At 36.5% G+C, this 22,646-nt stretch overlaps 1 protein-coding gene across 5 annotated transcripts in view; it reads left to right on the top strand.

Moving 5' to 3' along the window:
- nfat5b (nuclear factor of activated T cells 5b) overlaps positions 1-22,646 on the top strand; it is a 59,862-nt gene that overhangs the window by 19,216 nt on the left and 18,000 nt on the right. For 4 of the 5 annotated variants that reach the window (XM_052131118.1, XM_052131101.1, XM_052131110.1 and 1 more), the window contains exon 2: positions 12,900-13,025. In XM_052131118.1, coding sequence (XP_051987078.1) covers positions 12,900-13,025 — 126 coding nt within the window. Of the gene's footprint in view, positions 1-12,899; positions 13,026-21,964; positions 21,997-22,646 lie in introns of those variants that run through there. The other variant, XM_052131126.1, reaches the window with a different exon arrangement.

Raw genomic sequence — 22,646 nt, 5'->3', positions numbered from 1 at the left:
TTAAAATTGATATTTACCACCTACTTGATGTTAAGGACACTTGGAGATGTAGGCTGCTCCTCCTGATTGCTATGGTGCCATCGGCAGCTTGGTGGAATAAGTTGTAAACATCTGTAGAGTGTTATAAACGATTCCTTGCTTAAATCTCTTTTGACCTTTGAATGGAGCTCTGTATGCTGAACGTTTACCCTGTAAATCCTCAAAGACACTGTCTGCATTAGTGTTTTTTTTTTTAATAAATATATGAAAAACATATATTTCACAGTTTATATACTGTATACAATGCTTGTCATGCTTTCCCAGCTAATTCAAAGAATCAGTTTTGCGGGTTAAATAAAGAAAGAGGTTCAAACCAAAATAGCTAAGCAGAAGAAAAATGTGATGGGATCTGGGGAGCAGGTGGAGGGTTTTTTTGTTTGGTTAATGCCCAAACATTGCCCCTTCCATGTTGCCTGGGTTAATCAGAACAAGCACCAAGAATCTGCTGTAGTGAATGAAAGTGTTTACATGGTGGTTTTTTTCAAGTCAAGTCATTTTTGTTTGTATAGCACCTTTCACAGCACACATCATTTCAAAGCAACTTTACAGAAAATCATGCATTAACAAAAAATGAAACTGTAATATCAATGAGTCATGATTGTGTAGTTTGATTAAATATGATTATGAAGTGTGTGTAAATATATGTAATTAAATAATAATTGTAATTTTTTTCCTTTCCTTCCTTAAACTTTCTCGTCTAGAGTGAGCTTGTCTTAAAATGTGTGGAGCCTTAATGTTGACTTGTGTCATTTTTGGGCCACTAGTGTTCCCAAATGGAATTGCAAAAATAATGACGTTTTCGAAAAGGTTTCACCAAGCACTCTCAACATCACCCATTGGTCAGCCAAAGAGATAGTCCCGCACCAGTTTCGAGCTATTGGTTGAGTCAATGCTGATATATTAGGCTAGTTGGGGTCAGGGCTGGACTGGAGAGAGAAATCGGCCATGGATTTACATTTTTGTATCCAAAAGTTGTTTAGTTTTGTTTTCGCTGTCCTTTTCTGCATATCGCGGCCCGCTCGGTTCCACCGTTGGCCCCTGATCACCCCCAAAGTACATTGGCCCACCGGGAAAATGCCCGGTATGCCAGTTTACTAGTTCAGCCCTGGTTGGGGTGCTGAAACAAACACCACTGAAACAGTGTTTACACATTTGGGGGGAATGAACCTAACTGGCTTAACTATAGTGCCTATAGTTAGGGAAGGAGAAAGTATTTTTGCATCAGTAAATTACACACAACCTTTAAACATTAATACATTTAAAACATAGTTAGTCAATAGGTCAAAATCGTGCCTTATGTACATTTTCTCTACTTTTTTATTAATAATATTAGTACTTTTGTTCATGCTTTTTTCACCCTGTCCAAGTTATATTTAGCTTTTATACCATTTACTAGAGAACTGGGACGTGATTATTCACTATACTTACTGCTTTTTAGTGAATATGACAAAAATTTCCGTCTGTTCCTCACACAAAGCTATTGTGGCTTCAGACGATTTGCAATGTAGCGCACAAGTCATATGAACTACTTTTATGGTGTTTTTTTGTTCTTTATGGGGCTTGACATTTAAAGGGGTATTTCACCCAAAAATTAAAATTCTCTCATAATTTACTCACCCTCATGCCATCCCAGATGTGTATGACTTTCTTCCTTCTTCTGAACACAAGAATATTTCAGCTCTGTAGGTCCTCACAAAGCAAGTGAATGGGTACCAAATATTTCAAGCTCTAATAATGAATTCTCCTCCCAGCCCAGTATATGGTGATATGCACGAAGAATGCAAATCGACAAAAACAAAAGAAGTGAAAGTGTGTGTGTGAAAGTGGAGATTGATAGTTAAAAAGGACTTATTTGAAAAAGGACTGTTTCTCAGCCACACTTATCATATCGCTTTAGAAGACATGGACACCATTTGACACCACTGGAGTCATATGGATTACTTTTATGCTGCCTTTATGTGCTTTTGGAGCTTTACAATTTTGGTACCCATTCACTTGTATTGTGAGGTCCTACAGAACTAAGAGATTCATCAAAATGTCTTTTGTTTGTGTTCAGCAGAAGAAAGAAAGTCATGCACAACTGGGATGGCATGAGGGTGAATAAATGATGAGATCATTTTAATTTTTGGGTGAACTATCCCTTTAAATGCCCCAACCACTTTTGTTGCAATGAAAAGAGCAGCTTGGATATTCTGCTAAAATCCTCCTTCTGTGTTCCAGGGAGGGAAAAAAACACAGGCTTGTAATATTGGGAGGCTTTTGTAAGTGATGACAAAATGTTCATTTTTAGGTGAAGTATACTGTGCAAGTTTTGACCTGAGATCAGCTCTACTGTACACAAGAAAAGAGCTTAAAAGTGAGAAACTGTTATGTAGAAGCAATTAAATCACAATGTTTACCAAGTTAATGATATTTCTCTTTGTTTTTTCTTTTCCCAATTTTTGGAAAATGAATAGCGGAACTGTGTCCTGTTTGTGTGGGAAGAAACTATGCAGCAATATTTAAATTTTGTCTCTTGAAAATGAGTGGAAACACTTAGAAACAGTCCAGGTACTGATTCTGCAGCCACAGTCTTAGTGCACACTGCATATATTCTGTCTGTGTGGTTTACAATCTGTTTACTGGAAGGGCCCTGTGCACACTGCACATGTTCCTGCATGTGCAGACCAGCCTAAGAAGACGCAAACGGGAAACGGTTACACAGGGAAATTGCTTTGAGTGCTATTCTGTCTTTTAAAATGCAGTGTTTTCTATAATAGAAAAGCACGGTGTGGTGATGGAGGCATGGCCGAGCGATGTCTGTGGAGAGCGAGTCCAAGAGAGTGAGTGTGGTAAGGGTTGGCACCTGTGGGAAATCACCTCTAACAGATGTTTTGTGTTTGCAGTGAGAGCGAAGACCATCGGAGGAGAGAGCTGTGTATATGTGCAAGCGTGTGGGTGTGTGTGAGAACCTTGTCACACATGGTTAAACCTTTTGAAGTGATTTGATATTAGAACTTGATATTCAAGTAAGAGTAAGCATTAGAGCTGAGAGGCTTCAGAAGTGAATTGTGTGTGTGTTTTTTGGGGGGTCACCTGCCCTTCCTATATCAATTTTTCATGTTGTCATATGTTATGCAACATGCTTTGGCAGAACTTTTTCTAGCAAAAACTCACTAATAAAGAGGTACAGATTAATCGGCTAATATTTGGCCATGTTGAGATGTTTAACAAATCTCATTCACCAGGGGGTAGTAAGCGCAACTCCAGCTGTACATGCAACACGCAACTGTACAGACAACAAACCACACTCAATGAAAGCAGAAAGCACAAGATGCGTTCTTTAGTGCATTCATACACCGCTTGATGTAGCACAACTCCAAATGCAGGGGTCTCGAGAAGGTTTTTTGTCTAAGGTTCAAACCAGTGGTGTAGTCAGGCCATATGCACGTATATGCCTTATGCTTTTTTTTTCCCCCAGGGCTGTTTGTGTATAACGACTCCTAAGGATCAATATTTGCATTACCCTCGGTATATCCACTTGATTTGCTGCTTCAGAAGTCCATAGTTTACTGTTGTGTTAGTTTCCCTTTAGCTGTATTGTATGCTGTTTTATGAATCTGGTGATTCTTTGTTGTAATTGGTGCATTAACACCTGACAGCCCCTGTCACCGCCGTCATCGACTGAGGGAATTAATGGTAGTGAGTGGAGAGAGAAAGAGTCACCCTCACTCTAAATCAGTAGCATCAGGTCAAATTAATTGACAAAATATGGCAAACGTCCCATAAAATAAGGAGTCGTCCTGTAATTAAAGGAAAAAATTGTGGTCTGTATGAAATTCATACGCGATGCCGTTTGTCCCGTATTTTAGCATCACACACTCAAACTGTTGAGAATATTTCATGAATCAAGAGAAATGGACCTGAAACACATACAGCTTTCGCGTGAGTTGTGTGAGATATCGGCTGTTTTAACATGGACAGCTTCACACTAAACATGTCCGTCCGTGCTGTTTTTCCAATGTAAAGCAGCGTCTCGTGCATGATCATTCCTACAATTCTGTGACATCAAGTCCCCAGTACAAGTGTGTGTTGTTTTTTATTGTTTAATTTCACCTGATTACAATTATGATAGGCTTGTTAAAAAGAATAAACAGGAAGTCAGTCATTTTGGATTTTCTGAAAATCGCAGGCTCTGAACTTCGAAATATTTCTCCTAGGGTTTTCATGTGACTGGCACCAAATTTGTGCAACATCATGTCAAGACATTGTAGATGGTACATTTCTAACTTCTCATAGTACCACCAACTGGCAGCAGGAAAAATGGCACTTTTAACAGACATTGAAATAGCCCTCTTGTGTTTACATGAATTGCTTCAAAATTCTTAGAATAATGACAAGGTGGGGGCCTAGGTAGCTTAGCAAGTAAAGATGCTGACTACCACCCCTGGAGTTGCAAGTTCGAATCCAGGGCGTGCTGAGTGACTCCAGCCAGGTCTCCTAAGCAACCAAATTGTCCTGGTTGCTAGGGAGGGTATAGTCACATGGGGTAACCTCCTTGTGATCGCTATAATGTGGTTCGCTCTCGTTGTGCGAAAAGCATGAACAAGGGTTGAGTTGTGCGTGGATGCCGTAGAGAATAGCATGAAGCCTCCATATGCACTATGTCTCCGCGGTAACGCACTCAACAAGCCACGTGAAAAGATGCACAGATTGACGTCTCAGACGTGGAGGCAACTGAGATTCTTCCTCTGCCACCCGTATTGATGCAAGTTACTATGTCACCACGAGGACTTAGAGCGCGTTGGGAATTAGGCATTCCATATTGGGGAGAAAAGGGAGAGAAGAAAAAATAATAATGTCAAGACACTGCTGATGTAAAATTGTAAAGGAATATTTGACATCTTAAATACTGTTGCTATGGCAATGCATTAATTGTTATTATTCCTTTCTTCCTATATTTTTTTGTTTTTGAGGCACACATCAGAGTCGTTGGCCATTAGGGCTGGGCAAAAGTTAATGCATGGGTGTGTAGGGGGGGCTCTGTAGTGCCCCCTTTAAAATGGCCATGTAAGACGGCCTCTGTAGCACCCCCATTTTCACCTACAGTTCCGCCCAACAGGAAGTCGGCCATTTTGGATATTTTGAATATTGCAGTCTCTAAACTTTTAAGTACTCCTAGTGGATTCATGAGACTTTTACCACATTTAGACAATATTATGCCAAGACATTGAAGATACTAAAATGTGAACAGATTTTTGATATATCGAACGGTGTTGCCATGACGAGGCATTTAATTAATGGTGAAAAATGGGAAACATGAGGTGTCTCATATCTTCTTTGTGCAATGTGTGATTTAGAACAAAATTGAGAAGTATGTTTAGACTTGGGGGCTTATCACGTGGATGTGACTATTTTGGGTCACTGTCATAGCATCACCACCTGGCAGCAGGAAGTGTGTCTTTTACAACAGACTTTAAAATAATCCTCTTATATTTTCCCAAATTGCTTCAAAATTGTTTAGAATAATGTCAAATAAAAAAATGCATGTGCCCACCTTGCATTTTTTTCCGAAAGTCACCAGGTGGAAATGAACCATGGGTGCTTGGGCCCGTCATCGCTGCTTGCAGCTATATTAAATTATTGAAATCCTTTTCTATTGCATTCTAGTGTCATCTCATGTCCCCAAAACTGCACGTCAAACATCTTGGACAAAAATAAGTACTAAATCATTGGATTTCTATTTTTCCCCATACAATTAAGAGTTTAGTAATACATTCTCTCACTATTCATTTGTGGTAAATGTGTCATTTTAACACTGATAGTGGAGGTTTTTTGTGTGCCAATTTACTTATTGTCCCCCCTGTGACCTTTCATTGAAGATATATGTTATTAAATGATATCACACACAGGTGGACATCAGCCATTCTGCAGTTATTTGAAGTTTGTTTTATTTATGCTTTCCTTTATTTTGTGGTGTTAGTCATATGTGGTCAAGCATAACATGTTCACCCTGTTATGGGAAGAAAAATGGGAAATTAATATAATTTAAAACATTTAATATACAGTATTTATGTTAACATAAATAAAAACAAAAAATATTCTACTACAAATATCTTTACTAGATATAAATCACAGACCATGTAGTACCTAATTCATCCACTGAATGTCCATCCTGTTATTGTCCACCCTGATGCTGCCCATTTAACTTCGTTTTTTTAGTAATTTAGGTTGACCAGTATGACAAATACAGTCTTTAACATGTCCCTGTAATGATGAAACATAAAGATACTTATAAAATTATGTTTTATTTTTCAACTGTTTCAAAGCCGGAATGTCACCGAATTGTAGGAATGACCTATTTATGATATGTACAGAGTTGCAATTCTGCCGCTCTGTATAAGCAGATTACGCAGTCTGCATATAACAGACTTTGTTTCAAGACCTTCAAAATCCACTGTCATTGACTTGTTTGAGTTATGAATTGAGTCTCTCTCTATTGGTCCCATCATGCCTCTGTAAACCATACACAGGAATTTGCCTTTACCTGCCCCCTTGTTTGCATCTATTCCAGGCCATGTCGAGGTGGGTTAATTCTCAGAATTTAAGAGGCCTCCAAGCAACATACCAGTGCTTTTAGAGCAATGGCTTTCCATAGTGAGAAGCACTTAAGTTTGTCTACTCTGTTATGTCTGGAGGATTTGCCTACTTTAAATCCTCTAAGCATCAGGTATTATATTGACCATGTAGATGGAAAGGGTGTACTCAGATAGTAGTGAACATGTATTTTTTATATTAAAATAGGTTTTTATCCTATCCACAATATTCCTGAGTCCCATAATGCTTTGCGGGCAATGTGGGCAGAACTTCCGGTTAAGTGTAAACAACAGCATTAATGACAGAAACTTGAGAACATCTGTTCACAAAATTACAGCGAGGCGATATTGTTCTTCCCCACCTGTCTGTTAATGATTATGGGTTTTAGGATGATGGCTAGATTTTGCAAATAGAAGCATTTCAGTTATTTTGTTGAGTCTTTTTCCATCGTTGGAAGAATCTGAGCAGACTAGCCTGAAAAGCTTTGTAGCCTATTAGCGCTGTGCAAGTTGGGCATGTTTTGAGAACTGTAGATAATGATGTTTATTTTAAAGCATATATTGAGTCTAGCCAGAACCTGATGAGTACGTTGTTCTGAGATTATGTACTACTGCAGATACAGGGGAGGTCCAGACAGCAGGATGCTCGTGTATTACAGGACTCAGGCGATGAGACTGTCATGCTGTCATGGAGATGAATGTGTAGTAAGCTCAATCTAGCTTTATAATTGATAGTTTGCATACTGTGGCAGGGCGGAGGGCGGGGCCGTGTCGTGATTCTACACGCCCGGTCCCTTATCAGGCTAATTAAGCCTCTGAGAGGGATAAAGGCCGACTGCGGAGGATAGTGCGGGAGAGAGAGATCGTTAACGGACATGTCCCTCATGTGTGTGTTTGTCTTTTGTTATCATTGCAATATTATTTACATTGTCAAGCCGGTTCTCGCCTCCTCCTTTCCATCTAAATTACGTTACACATACATAATATCCATATCTAATTTCTGTAACCAACATGAAATGTTTTAGTGTTGACTGAACAACTGATCCTGTTGATAGATTGAATTTATTATTCTTGTGTAGGAAATAACGATGTATTAGTAGCCACACAATAAACTGTACCGTACTGAAAGAACTACATGCAACACAAATAAACACGTTTATTTAGACATACATTATAAACATTAAAACAGTATGTTTTATACAACCATAAAACAGTATGTATTATTAAAAGCACTAGCTGTGCAAATACATTTAACTGATACTGAATTAATGTCCACACTGTTTTCCAAATCACCTTTCCCTTTAAGGGAACACAAGCACATTCTGCAAAGACACACAAAATAAAGTGAATTACAGGCAGGAAAAATCAGAATACAGTTCATTTCAAACGTGATAATCGTGATACACTACTGTACATGTCTTATCTAATAATTATGGTGATTTAGCATCACAGCATGAAAACAGTTGAGCATATCATCACTAATCACAGTTCAGGTAAACACTGTTCCTTTTTATACTCTATATAATTAATATATTATAGTAAGAATGCCATTTCAAAATATGAAGCATTCACAAAGAAATATGCTAAATAGAAATGAACAAACTCTCAACATTTCTAGCACATGTACACACACCTGTTAGCAAAACAATGCTATCATTAATATGTAATTCATTACGCTCTGTTTCTGGACGTCTATCGTAGCCAGACCGTAACGGTGGATAATATAAGTATTCCCCGCTGTTGACTTCTTGCCAATGAAGTGAAAAGAGCACACACAAAGTATTCCAAGCTTTTTCAAACAGATGTTCCTCAGTCAATCCTTCTGTAGGCAGCCGATGGAAGAAGCAGCATCTTTGACAGGAGTGCTTTGTGAGTGGTTTCTGATAATAGCATTGCTGTTTTAGTTTCTATTGATTATTAGGATAACCATAATCTGCACACATTGTCCGGGACATTTTTAAGACATCTTACAACATATAAAAACCAAGAATCTAACCGCATGATATGCAACCAAGCTGTGCCAACGCAACCGAAATTCTGCCCACATTGCGATATACTGTGGACTTGCTGAAAATATTGTGGATAGCAATGTGCAGAGATAATTATAAGTATGCAATTCGTAGAATGACTTGCAAGAAAAGTATAAACACTCTTGGCTCTATTTTCTTGACCGCGCTAGGTGCAGCGCAACAATGTGTGGAACATATTATAATTTTTGTGAGCGCTAATTCTAAGCACAATTTTTGTGTCAGTGCAAAAATCAAGTGGGCATGGGTGGGATCGTTTGTGATAGGGTTGTGCCGATGGACGATATCATCGTCCATCGTGATGGCTGACCAACATCACGATGTAGAGCCACCATCGTGATGCCACGCCCCCTTTTGCGAGTCTTGCTAGTGTGACTCACTAATCCTAGTCTCTTCTATAGTTAACCTAAAAACTTTGCAGGGATTGCTCTATAAATTAAATTGAGAATATAACTAATGCATATATGCTATTTTAAATACTGTAGTATCTGCCAGAGACGTGACGTGTTAGTCTGTGAAAATACCGTGTCAGGCAGGCTGCACAAATATTGATTGTTAGCTTCGTCTTTTTTTTACATGTCTTACACTGTACATTTAGATTAAAATATTTTATTTCAAGAAAATAGCCTTTATTAATTAATTATTAGTAGTTGTAGTGTCTCAGAAAATCTTGCTCATTGTCACATAGCTCTTGTATACACTGAAGCGGCAGTTTAAGATAAACCCAGACCAGCGAACGTCAAATAACTTTTGTCTGGTTAATACTTTTAAAGAAAAATTTCCTTGGCCATAAATCCATAATGTCAAATCAAATGAAAGAAACAAGGTGAATATGAATAACACACATTTATTAAAACATAGAAGAACAACAAATAAAACAAGAAAACGGGAACAACACTCAGACCGAAACTCGGCATTAACATTTCACTTATAATTAGCAGCGTAATTAACATCAATGGCCATTTCCTGCAGGTACATGGTCATTTCTGCCTCGACCTTTTGCTCATCAGTGAGCGTGGCTGTGGCTGCTCTCTTCTCAAGAAGGCTGCCCATAGACGACTTTTTTGTCTTAGGCGCAATATATTAAAAAGCCCGGATGAGTAGGCTACTAATTAGTTGGGCTAGTAAAATAACGAAATTATAGTTTTTCAGTAGAAAACAAAATATCTATGTAAAGAGATATATTAAAATAAAAAGTGCTTAAAAGTGCACAACTCTTCTTAAGTGGAAGAAATATTTTTCCCCCTTACGTGCAACCTATTGGAAAGCGCGGATAAGTCAGTTGGGATAGTAAAATAACGAAATTATAGTTTTTAAGTGGAAAATAGTATTTATGTAAAGAGATATATTAAAATAAAAAGTGCACAACTCTTAAGTGAAAGCTAAAAAAAAAATGCTTCACGTGTCGTGCAACCTACTGATAAAGCGCCGACCAGTCATTAGTTGGGTTAGTAAAATAACGAAATTATAATTTGTCATATAATTTTTGAAAATTATATGAAATTATATAACCCCGCCCCACCCCACCGACGATATCATCGTCCATCGCGATGTTTTACTGTCAACATCGTCAACTGCCAATTTAGGGGACATCGCCCAACCCTAGTTTTTGATATCTGTGGGTGTATGCGTGCAAACTGTGGGTGTATTGTACTGTATGTTAATGAAGTGGCGCTAATGGCAGTTTGCTAATTTCCTGAGAAATAGGTTATTGCGCTAAAGACGTTTAAGATTCTTGTCTGTTTTCAGCGCAAAGTCTAAACTCAGTTCCTGCATTTGAGGTTTGGAGATTCCTCCAGCAGGTGGTAATAAAGTTAATGTGCAAACTCTGAAAATAAAAAAAAACATCAATTAATATCCCTGGCAATCACTTTTGATGTGGTTTATGAAGCAAAACTTTATATTTTGTATTAATATTGTTCCACCTGATATCATAGAGTGATTTTTAATTCACTGCAAAAGAGGCCGGTGGAAGAAGTTGTAGAGAGTAATATATAATTTTTTTTATTGTGTTTTAATAAATTAATTACATTTTTAAAGCAAAATCGACCGGTGAAGTGCGCGCACAAATCCAAACCTAATCTGGAAGGCTGATACATTCACTGTTAATACTAGCCAAGATTGTGTGTATGATTAATAATACTAACATTCTCTATAATCTAACGGAGCCTACATACAAATTCTGGCGAGAACAACATTTTTCATTCATATAAAAAGAGCGTGTCACTGTCACGGCCTGACATTTAAACTTTCTGGTTCAGCCAATGGCATTTGTTTAGGGTGGGGCGACCTGTTAGACAGGTTGTAGAATTGGAGGATGCAACAGATCACCACGATCTGGCACACTGCCGGGACTGTACAGCATCACTCCACTACTGTGATCCAGACACCTGAATCATCTGTTTAACATGCAAGAAGTACACTTGACAACACCACGCATCTGGATGTATCATATCAGAACATTTGATCAGATCATTTAATTTGATTGAGTGTGTAATGCTTGTAGACTTTATTTATCACTATTGGTGAAAAATAAGGTATCACATAAACCCATTGATAGATAGCTATAAGCTCATGAGGTCCTCCAATTGATGTTGTGCTTTAAATGGGGACTCCTGAGCTTATAGCTATCTATCAATGGGTTTATGCTCTCAATATATATTAACATTTATCAAGACCATTTGTAATACAGTCAACTAACCATTTTGAGTCATAAGCCAGCACCAATTAGCTATTCCAACTCGCATTAATGAAATGAGAAGAGAGACTACGGAGTGAAATGAGACTAGAAAGTAGTACATATTTGAATCTTACCATGGACAATGTTAAAACATACCATTTAGTGGTGGTTATATAAAAATTAGTGCTGTCGATTTAACGTGTTAATTTTCCATGAGCACTCAAACAGTCACTAAAAAAATATTCTTCTTGCACTTTAATCTGTTTTGAATACTATTCTGATGATAGTGAAACTTTGTAATATGGCACTTTTCGTACCACTGTCTCCTTAAGATGATTCGCTTATGTTTTCCTCTTTTGTAAGTCGCTTTGGATAAAAGCATCTGCCAAATGAATAAATGTAAATGTACTGTTATTAATTATATGAATAATAACACATAAAAAAATGTATGCCCCGACCTGGACGTAAATGTTCCTACCATTGGAGCAATTCAAGCTTGATGTACCACCTTGATGCAGTAGGGGGCAGTCAGCGCTCCAGCTGTACAGAGAACAAGCCTCGTCAAACCAATGAGCAGGCAGCTCAGCCTTCCACAAATGACACACCCTTGTGCTCAAAGACAGCTAGACCGAGCACAACAGAACGCAGAGATCTCGATACATGTTTTTAAAAGTTTCAAACTACGTTTAACTTGGCACAGCGTCTTAAAAACACAGCACTTATGACTAGTGAGATGCGATGCAACCAAAATGAAATGCTCAAAAAGCACCTGACTGATGCATGAGTACAATCACCAACAATTAAAAATAGAGCAAAGGGAAGTTGGCCAATATCAGGGTTATGTTCAATGGTGTGGAAATAAAACAAATAATATTTTCACTTGTAAAGCAACTTTTTGTATTGTCTAAAAGCTTTACTTGTCTGTTGCCACAATATAATGCAATGTATTGGAATTATCTGAATTATAGTATTTATGAGGCCTGTATATTATATGTATTATTATTTTAATTATTCTAAATACATTTACTGGGGACCTTTCTCAGTAAATATTGGTATGAGATGAATTGCTATTAATTTGGTACTCATGTAATTAATTTGCTTACAATTTTTAATCGATTGACAGCCCTAATAGAAATATTTAGCTATTCAACGCTGCAATTTTTCAATCAGAATCAAGTGTCCCAGTGAGTCGAGTAAAGGCTAGTTTACTCTCTGGGTGAAACAGGCTTCTTTTAGTTTGCCTAAAAAATATGATGATGTTTTTGTTCTGCTAAGGTGTTCATTTGGTGATATTTCTCCCATTCGTGCACATCCCTGAAATTCTTGATTTAGGAAAATCAAATTTCGTCTAGTCAAAGAGCATTGCAAATCTAAAAGTGGATGTAGTTTGGACATGACTTTCTTTACTTCTTTATTTTTCTTCAACAAACTCATTTTAAAACAACTCCACACAAAGTGTAAACGCAGGCCTAGGGTGCTTTAGTTCGATCGGGAGAAAAAAGTTTGGCTTCTTCCTTTGTATAAATTACGTTTAATTAAAGGCTCTAATTAATATTTGTCTCCTCTAATTCCCTCTAGAATCAGTATATGATCTTCTCCCCAAAGAGCTGCAGCTGCCATCTACTAGAGTGCAGAACGCAGCCGCTATGAGTCAAAACAGTGGTGGAGAGGCAGGATCTCCCCCGGCAACAGCCCTTGCTGCAGGTAAGCATTCATATATTGACCATCATTTCTCTCTCAAGTCAAGTCTCTTCTATTTTGGGTCTGAGGCTGATAAAGACTGGAGCTAAGGCCAAATAGCTCTTTCATGAGGGGCATCAGCATGCATATTCAACTCTTTCCAGAACTGCACTTTTTTTTTTCATTTGTATTGGGTCACTTTGAAAAGTTAATTTTGTGAAATTGCTAGGCAAAAAAGTACCTCTTCGGAAAGCCAGGTTTATGTGGCATCATATTATTATGGTCTAAGACCAATTTTGGGGATCAAATCTAGTGAAAGAAAATCTACATGTGTTTTGTCATTAAAAAGCATCAACTGTAAGAAATATTTAGATATTCAGAAAGGAATAAGAAAAGAAAAAAAGGGAAGCAATACAAGGACACCTGTTTCCAGCGTAGGAGAAAAATTTTAAACATTGAATCAGTGCTGAAATATTATATTAAGAAAGTATATTCATCTATATCTTGTTATAAGAGATATCTTGTTGTAGCTTGTTATAAGAGAAATATACTTTCTTAATTAAGCATTTAATGTTTTAGGTTTGTTGTTACACAAATAAAAGTCATTTTCCAATATCTAGCTAGTTTATATTATTTTGTTCCAGTTGGGAAGCTTAGAGAGGGTTATTCTAGTGAACATAAAACTAATGTATATACTTTGCAAATAATTATTAAATATCAGTCTTGTTTTTGTAATGGGAGTAAAAATTGATAAACAAAGCAACACAAAAATCAGTTATCATTGGCTCTCCAGCTTTTTTATGAAGGAACATTTCATAATGGGTCCCACTTCTTGGTTCAGCTAAAACCAAAAATGGCAAGACAAGCAAAAAAACTTGTTGGTTCTTGTTGAAAGTATTCACTGATCTTTTTTTATTTTGAAAATGCCCAAATAATTCCATTGGAAAAATACAAAAAACTTTTTTAGAATTTCTCAAAACTACCTTTTATAAAGTAGAATTGGCTGTAAAAATATGCTTTCTCTGAAACCACACACACACACACACACACACACATGTTGTGTTTCCATGTTTTATGGGGACTTTCCATAGACATAATGGTTTTTATACTTTACAAACTATATATTCTATCCCCTAACCCTAAACCTACCCCTAAACCTAACCCTCACAGAAAACTTTCTGCATTTTTACATTTTCAAAAAACATCATTTAGTATGATTTATAAACTGTTTTCCTCATGGGGACCGACAAAATGTTCCCACAGGGTCAAAAATGTCGGGTTTTACTGTACTTATGTGGACATTTGGTCCCCACAAAGTGATAAATACACGCACACACACACACACACACACACACACACACACACACACACACACACACACACACACACACACACACACAAAACACTCCACAGAACCATTATTTTGAGTTCCTATTTGTACTTTCATAATGCAATTCACTTTAGTTTCTTTTACTCTGCCCCTTTATCAAAGTGCCCAGGTTTAAGGTGAGTTTCAGTAAACCAGAAGTCTGTTGCCTTTGGACATCTGTACCTAACTGCAGCCAAATGCATCCCTCTGACGAGGCAGGACATGCTGGCTGCAGCTGAAGGAAGGTGACGTATTTTCCAGCTTAAATGAATTTCATTGTGGGATTGTAGGTTTCACTGCAAACTGGCCTTACGTCTTCTGGCTGTTTTCTCCTCCTGTTTAATTAATATTTTGTTTGTGTGTCTAAATTCTTGAATGAAGAATCGTTTTTAGGAATCAAACATTTGTTTGACCTTTTGTATTCATTTGACCTATTAGGGGTCTTTGTTTTTGTTTTGTTTCATTTTGTTTTATATTATTTTGCTCTGTTCCATTTTGATTCATTTTTTTGAGGGGGCCTCTTTTTGCTTGTCATTTTCATGTCCATATTTAACATAACCACATGAAAACCGTTCTTTTCCCTCAGTGTCAGAGGGCTGTTTTTTGGGTTCACCTGTGTTGAGCCATTCTAAGCAGCACCTGCCCTCTTATTGCCTAAGAAATCTATTTATAACTATTCTTGACACAACATATATGCTGCCAAAGATGTTGCTTGACCCTTTTCTGCCCCCTGCGTCTCGCCTCCTTTCATTGCTTTTATCTTCTCTTCTCCACAGCCTGAGTAAAGGCTAAACATAATTGCTGAAGAGCTTTTAGGGTGGTTCTGTTGCTTTCTTAAAATGGCTCTTTGAGGAACCTCCAAATACACTATATGGCCAAAAGTATGTGGACACCCCCTTCTACTTAACGAATTTGGTTACTCCATTAAATCCAGTAACGAAAAATCTTAATGTATGTATTGGGCTTGGTGTGCTTCCAAATGTGTGGCAACTGTTTGGGGGATAGCCCTTTTCTGTTCCAGGATGACAATGCCCCTGTGAACAAAGTGAGGTCCATGAAGAAATGGTTTACTGTTTCTGTCATGGAAGTAATTGACTGGCCTGCTCAAAGCTCAGACCCCACTGACCCCTTTTGGGGTGAACTAGACAGCAACTAAATGTCCTGAAAATGAAATCCCTGCAGCCATGTTACTACATTTACATTTACATTTTATGCATTTGGCAGACACTTTTATACAAAAGCGACTTACAGTGCACTTATTACAGGGACAATCCCCCTGGAGCAACCTGGAGTTAAGGGCCTTGCTCAAGGGCCCAACAGTGGCATCTTTGTTGTGCTGGGGCTTGAACCCCCGACCTTCAGTAACCCTGAGCCTCAACCACTGAGCCACCACTGCCCCACTACATACAGTACAGTGGAAAGCCTTCCCAAAAGAGTGGAAGCTGTAAAGAGAGCAAAGGGAGAAATTGATGCCAAGGTTTTGAAATCAATTGTTCATCAAGTGCATATGGTGTCCACAAACTTTTGGCCATATAGTGTATATGGAAAACGTTAGGGCCATGTTGCTAAATTGGCTCCTTAAGTACCTTTCTGTGCTTCCATTTAACTGCTCTTACTGTAAAAAACATTGTCAAGTCTTTTTTTATTCAATTCGAATTATTCCTATAAATGTTTTTTCTGTATAAAGTTAGTTTTTCCTTAAAAAGGAGGAATTAGAGGAGGGGCTCTGATCAGTATGCATACTTCTTTAAGACAGGGTTGTGTCTTGTAAAACATCAGTAGAAGGAATTACATGTGATGATCAAATACTATACTTTGAAGCTCTTTAAAGGGATAGTTCACCCAAACATTACAATTCTGTTGTCAATTACTCGTTCCAAAGCCATATGACTTAATTTCATCAATGGAAACTGTTCATAACCTTGACCCTCTAGCATGGGACTCCATTATTTAAGTTTTTTCCCAAATGGTGTCACTTCTTCAGTGTAATTTTTTTATTTTATTTTTTTAATAAATATATATAGATATTTATATATACACTCACCTAAAGGATTATTAGGAACACCTGTTCAATTTCTCATTAATGCAATTATCTAATCAACCAATCACATGGCAGTTTCTTCAATGCATTTAGGGGTGTGGTCCTGGTCAAGACAATCTCCTGAACTCCAAACTGAATGTCAGAATGGGAAAGAAAGGTGATTTAAGCAATTTTGAGCGTGGCATGGCTGTTGGTGCCAGACGGGCCGGTCTGAGTATTTCACAATCTGCTCAGTTACTGGGATTTTCACGCACAACCATTTCTAGGGTTTACAAAGAATGGTGTGAAAAGGAAAAACATCCAGTATGCGGCAGTCCTGTGGGCTGAAAATGCCTTGTTGATGCTAGAGGTCAGAGGAAAATGGACTGACTGATTCAAGCTGATAGAAGAGCAACTTTGCCTGAAATAACCACTCGTTACAACCGAGGTATGCAGCAAAGCATTTGTGAAGCCACAACACGCACAACCTTGAGGCGGATGGGCTACAACAGCAGAAGACCCCACCGGGTACCACTCATCTCCACTACAAATAGGAAAAAGAGGCTACAATTTGCAAGAGCTCACCAAAATTGGACAGTTGAAGACTGGAAAAATGTTGCCTGGTCTGATGAGTCTCGATTTCTGTTGAGACATTCAGATGGTAGAGTCAGAATTTGGCATAAACAGAATGAGAACATGGATCCATCATGCCTTGTTACCACTGTGCAGGCTGGTGGTGGTGGTGTAATGGTGTGGGGGATGTTTTCTTGGCACACTTTAGGCCCCTTAGTGCCAATTGGGCATCGTTTAAATGCCACGGCCTACCTGAGCATTGTTTCTGACCATGTCCATCCCTTTATGGCCACCATGTACCATCCTCTGATGGCTACTTCCAGCAGGATAATGCACCATGTCACAAAGCTTGAATCATTTCAAATTGGTTTCTTGAACATGACAATGAGTTCACTGTACTAAAATGGCCCCCACAGTCACCAGATCTCAACCCAATAGAGCATCTTTGGGATGTGGTGGAACGGGAGCTTCGTGCCCTGGATGTGCATCCCACAAATCTCCATCAACTGCAAGATGCTATCCTATCAATATGGGCCAACATTTCTAAAGAATGCTTTCAGCACCTTGTTGAATCAATGCCACGTAGAATTAAGGCAGTTCTGAAGGCGAAAGGGGGTCAAACACAGTATTAGTATGGTGTTCCTAATAATCCTTTAGGTGAGTGTATATAAAAAAGTTTTGGCTTTTTTTCTCAATGAACTCACTGGTCCCATGTTGGAATTTGTGTCCTCTGTTGATGAATTAATTCTTCTTATAATTTAGCTTGGACCCACAGGGTTCCTGTTGGCTTGTGTTACACATTCTATCAATAGTGAAAGCTCTGAGGGCACTCGGTATAACACAACACACTCAGGATGCTGTGTTAAGTTGGCTACATGCTGAGTAAAGAGTACACTGCGGCCATAGAATGGAGGCCAGGCTAATGAATCAGAGGATTGACACAGATTGTGCAATGTTGACTATCGTCTCTCTTATATGAATTCTAATGGATTTCAATCCTGAATCATTTGAATTTATTAGAATTTTTATTTGAATTTAAATCAATCATAAAACCATCTTCATTTATGGATAGTTGATGCATAAAATGCCCACAGACTTTTTTTATAAGCATTAAGATTTTAGGTTAAAATGTATATGAATGTATACACTGCCAAAATCATTTTCTTAATCGGTGTTCTCTATTTTCCAGTAGAAAAAATATTTTAACATATTTTAAAACAAGATAGATTTACTTGACAAGCAAACTTAGATGAAATGCAAGACTTTTGTTCTGTAAGAAAATGTATATTATTTTTCTTAGCCTATTGGCAAGTAGTTTTTTTCTTGTTTTAAGCACAAATCCAACAAAATGAAGTGAGGTTTAGGTTATAAAAGCTGCATAAGAAAAATGCTGTATTTTAATGCCAACTACCCTTATTACCCTTTCAAAGGTTTCCCTTGTCACTGTTGATAGAAATGTGATTTACAGACACTTTTAGCTTCTCTTCATGATTTTTGGCATAGAGTTTCAGATACAGTGGTCCCACAAGGCCCAGAAGAGAGAGACACAGTGTTTTTCAATGCCGTTGTACTTCTCTGTATTGTTGTATGACCGCCAAGAGGTTGCAACATAATGCGTAATGAGAACTGCCTTTGTAGTCCAGGGTTTCAGTTAATTTCATTAACAATTCTGAGCAAACATAGGAGCAGATGACTCAAATGACGCAGTATCACATGTCAACCTGGCAAATCGCTTTTCCTGGCATATGCCCCAGTCACACTCGGCTGATGCTTTGGTGGAGCTTAAGCTATTCAGAGTGAAACAAGCTTTTAGAAATTGCTCTCTCACTGGTGCTCAATGAGAGGAAGGCATACGTTTGTTTTTTAGCTTGTTTTAATATCAGTTTCATGTGTTACGATAGATGCTCAAAGTGACTTTAAATCATCCTCTCTAATTCATGTTGAGGGTATTTTTTTAATTTATCTTTAGTCATCCTTTTTCCAGATGCCTACATGTCACTGGGACCTTGGGCAAATAATTTGTATTATGGTTATTGTCAATGTTATTGTCCTTATCCAAGTCATTCTTTTGAACCCCTTCAAAAAAATTACATTGACCGACTATTGATTGATCTGGCGCAGTGGAAATGGCAGAATGGTAGTTGCATGCAGTACTCGGTGTGACAGTATGATTTGCATATGAAGCATTGGCTAATTATGAGGTCACAAGCAGGGGTGATGATTGCTGATGATTGTATATTTTTTGTGCTCTTAATCAGATTAAAAATTGTGACTGGTATTCCATTCAAGAGATTATATTATAAAATCAGGCTTACTTACAGTTGTGCAGAGGTTGCCTTAGTGATACTGGGACCTAAACAGGGCACCCTTAATGCATTAATAACATTAGTTAATGCATTAGTTAATAACATTAGTTAATAACATTAGTTAATGCATTAGTTAATAACATTAGTTAATGCATTAGTTAATAACATTAGTTAATGCATTAGTTAATAACATTAGTTAATGCATTAGTTAATATAATTAGTTAATATATTAGTTAATGTCATTAGTTAATGTATTAGTTAATAACATTAGTTAATGCATTAGTTAATACAATTAGTTAATGCTTTAGTTAATAACATTAGTTAATACAATTAGTTAATATAATTAGTTAATGCATTAGTTAATATAATTAGTTAATATCATTAGTTAATGCATTAGTTAATAACATTAGTTAATGCATTAGTTAATAACATTACTAAATGCATTAGTTAATAACGTTAGTTAATGCATTAGTTAATGACATTAGTTAATGCCTTAGTTAATAACATTAGTTAATGCATTAGTTAATGACATTAGTTAATGCATTAGTTAATGACATTAGTTAATGCATTAGTTAATGCATTAGTTAATGACATTAGTTAATGACATTAGTTAATAACATTAGTTAATAACATTAGTTAATAACATTAGTTAATAACATTAGTTAATGCCTTAGTTAATAACATTAGTTAATGCCTTAGTTAATAACATTAGTTAATGCCTTAGTTAATAACATTAGTTAATGCATTAGTTAATAACATTAGTTAATGCATTAGTTAATAACATTAGTTAATGCCTTCATTAATAACATTAGTTAATGCATTAGTTAATAACATTAGTTAATGCATTAGTTAATAACATTAGTTAATAACATTAGTTAATGCATTAGTTAATAACATTAGTTAATGCCTTAGTTAATAACATTAGTTAATGCCTTAGTTAGTAACATTAGTTAATGCATTAGTTAATCCCTTAGTTAATAACATTAGTTAATGCATTAGTTAATTCATTAGTTAATTCATTAGTTAATAACATTAGTTAATGCATTAGTTAATTCATTAGTTAATAACATTAGTTAATATCATTAGTTAATGCATTACGAACTAACATGAACAATAAACAATTGTATTTTCATGAATTAACATTAACTACAGTGAATAAACACTGTGAAACTATATTGTTCATTGTTAGTTTGTGATATCTACAATGCATTTACTAATGTTAACAAATTGAACTTTATTGTAAAGTGCTACCATAAAAACTAATTAATTCACTGTACTTCTTTGGAAAATGTGATTGGGTTTTTGTTGACGTCAAGCTCCTTGTGATATTGTTTGTTTATGGAACTACATATTGGCATTTTGTAAATGTATGTTCATATAACAATTCTTAATTTGATCTCAAGCCATATTGTTTGTTTTTATTTGCATCTGTAAGTCACTGTGTGTGATGTTGTACATGTAAATAAACTCTCCATTCGGCTGCCTTTCAAGCTAAAGTTGTGAGTAGTAGCATTTCCATTTTATTAGGCCTGTTTTACTATTTTCAGGGACGTGACTTTGAAGATTTCTCCTGAATTTCTTTCCGAATGTGTTTGTTCATTATCCTTTCTCTGAAGAATTATGGAAGTTGCAAAGCAGCGTTAGTATAATCCTGCTTGTTGCGACAGGGCATTATTCCCACATATTTGAGCTTTTGGAATGGATGATTGGGGAAGGACTAGAATGTGACCAGATTAGCCTAGAGTATTCAAAATCAAATATCAGTCACCAGACTATTGATGTCTTTTATGTAATAGGTTTTAACAACAAATTATTATAAAAATGACAGGTGGTAAAGAATTGTTTCGAAGCCCCTTAGAGTTATAGGGGCTTGAATTAACTTAATCTAAATTATGAGCAGATCTCCACTTGTCATGTGACACATGATAGGATAGGATGGATAGGATGACAGAGAATTCAGTTCATGTGGTAAAGAGCACACTCTGAGATAGCAACATCCAGAATAGTGTGTTTGTTTTAAGGATGGGGCGCTCAGCTCATTGTTATTGTCATTCAATGGACTCAAATATCTGCCTCAAGCTACGTCATTCACATCCTGGAAGTTCATATGCTTTTTCTAACAATGTCTATTGTTGTGATTTCTACAAGACATTTAAACGTTTTCTTCCCATCATTATTTATTTAATTGTATTAATAATGGGACAGCAAATGTATTTGGGACAACAGATGAATGTTTCATAAGTGTTGTAATTTTTGTATATGGTTTAAGGCAACAATTTTCCATCCATCTTTTTAAATTCTGTAATTTGCATATTAATGCAACACAAACAAACTGCTGTGAAGGCCTCATAGGAATGCCACAAACAGGCTTCAATTACTGTTTTCCTCCCTTTATCATTTTAGGAATGCCTACAAGCTGTCAAAAGGTTTACTGTGAACTTATAAGGTGTTATAAAGTGTCCCCTTTACAGTACATCACCCCTCAGTTCATGCTGACTGAGATGTGGAGATTGTCTAATTGTATTTTCAAGGCAAAATAAAGTTGAATGACATTAGTTTAAATTTTACCAAAAATAAAACTGGGACAGTTCTGAAGCCTTTTCATTATAATACATTTTAATGGTCAGCTCTTATTGCTCATTGGTTGTCTCATTTTCATTCCAGGGAGTTCCCTCTGAAGCAGGGAGTGTCTGAATACAAAATGCTCTGCAGTTTTCTGCTTCATAGGTCAGACACTGGTTTATGTTGTTTCTGTGGCTATGCTCACTCCCATGAACATTTGTTTACAAATTTGCTTGCATCATCTGACACACGTTTGCAGCAACTGGATGAATCATAAACACATTGAAAACACTTTTTGTAACAATTCAGGATGATACAGTACATGTATAGAGATTGTCTATGTACAGTATGCTTAAATGAAACCAAGACATACGAGAAGGATACATTGGCTAGCAAACTGTGTGTAATGTCTTGAAGAGTGATGTCATGCACTGCTTTACAGTCACTCTACACAAAATGCTTGTTTTCCTTTTGTGTTCTCGTATGTGTTAAGGGAACACCCAGACATTATTCAGCATGACCATTTGTTTGTTTATATATTTATATCCACTGAACAACATTTCTGCTTTTGCAATTGTTGACATTTGCCCTCAAAAATGACAATTAAAATATATATATATTTATATTATATATATATATATATATATATATATATATATATATATATATATATATATATATATATATATATATAAATGTATATATAATATTATATTGTATTATATTATTTATCGTTATTATTATTACATTACATTTTTTAGAAACATATTTTATATGTGTGTAAATATATATACTGTATATACAATACATCTTAG

This window comes from Xyrauchen texanus, chromosome 1, assembly GCF_025860055.1.
Source record: "Xyrauchen texanus isolate HMW12.3.18 chromosome 1, RBS_HiC_50CHRs, whole genome shotgun sequence".
NCBI lineage: Eukaryota > Metazoa > Chordata > Actinopteri > Cypriniformes > Catostomidae > Xyrauchen > Xyrauchen texanus.
Note: the sequence above shows the minus strand (reverse complement) of the source record. Positions and strands in the feature narration are given on the sequence as shown.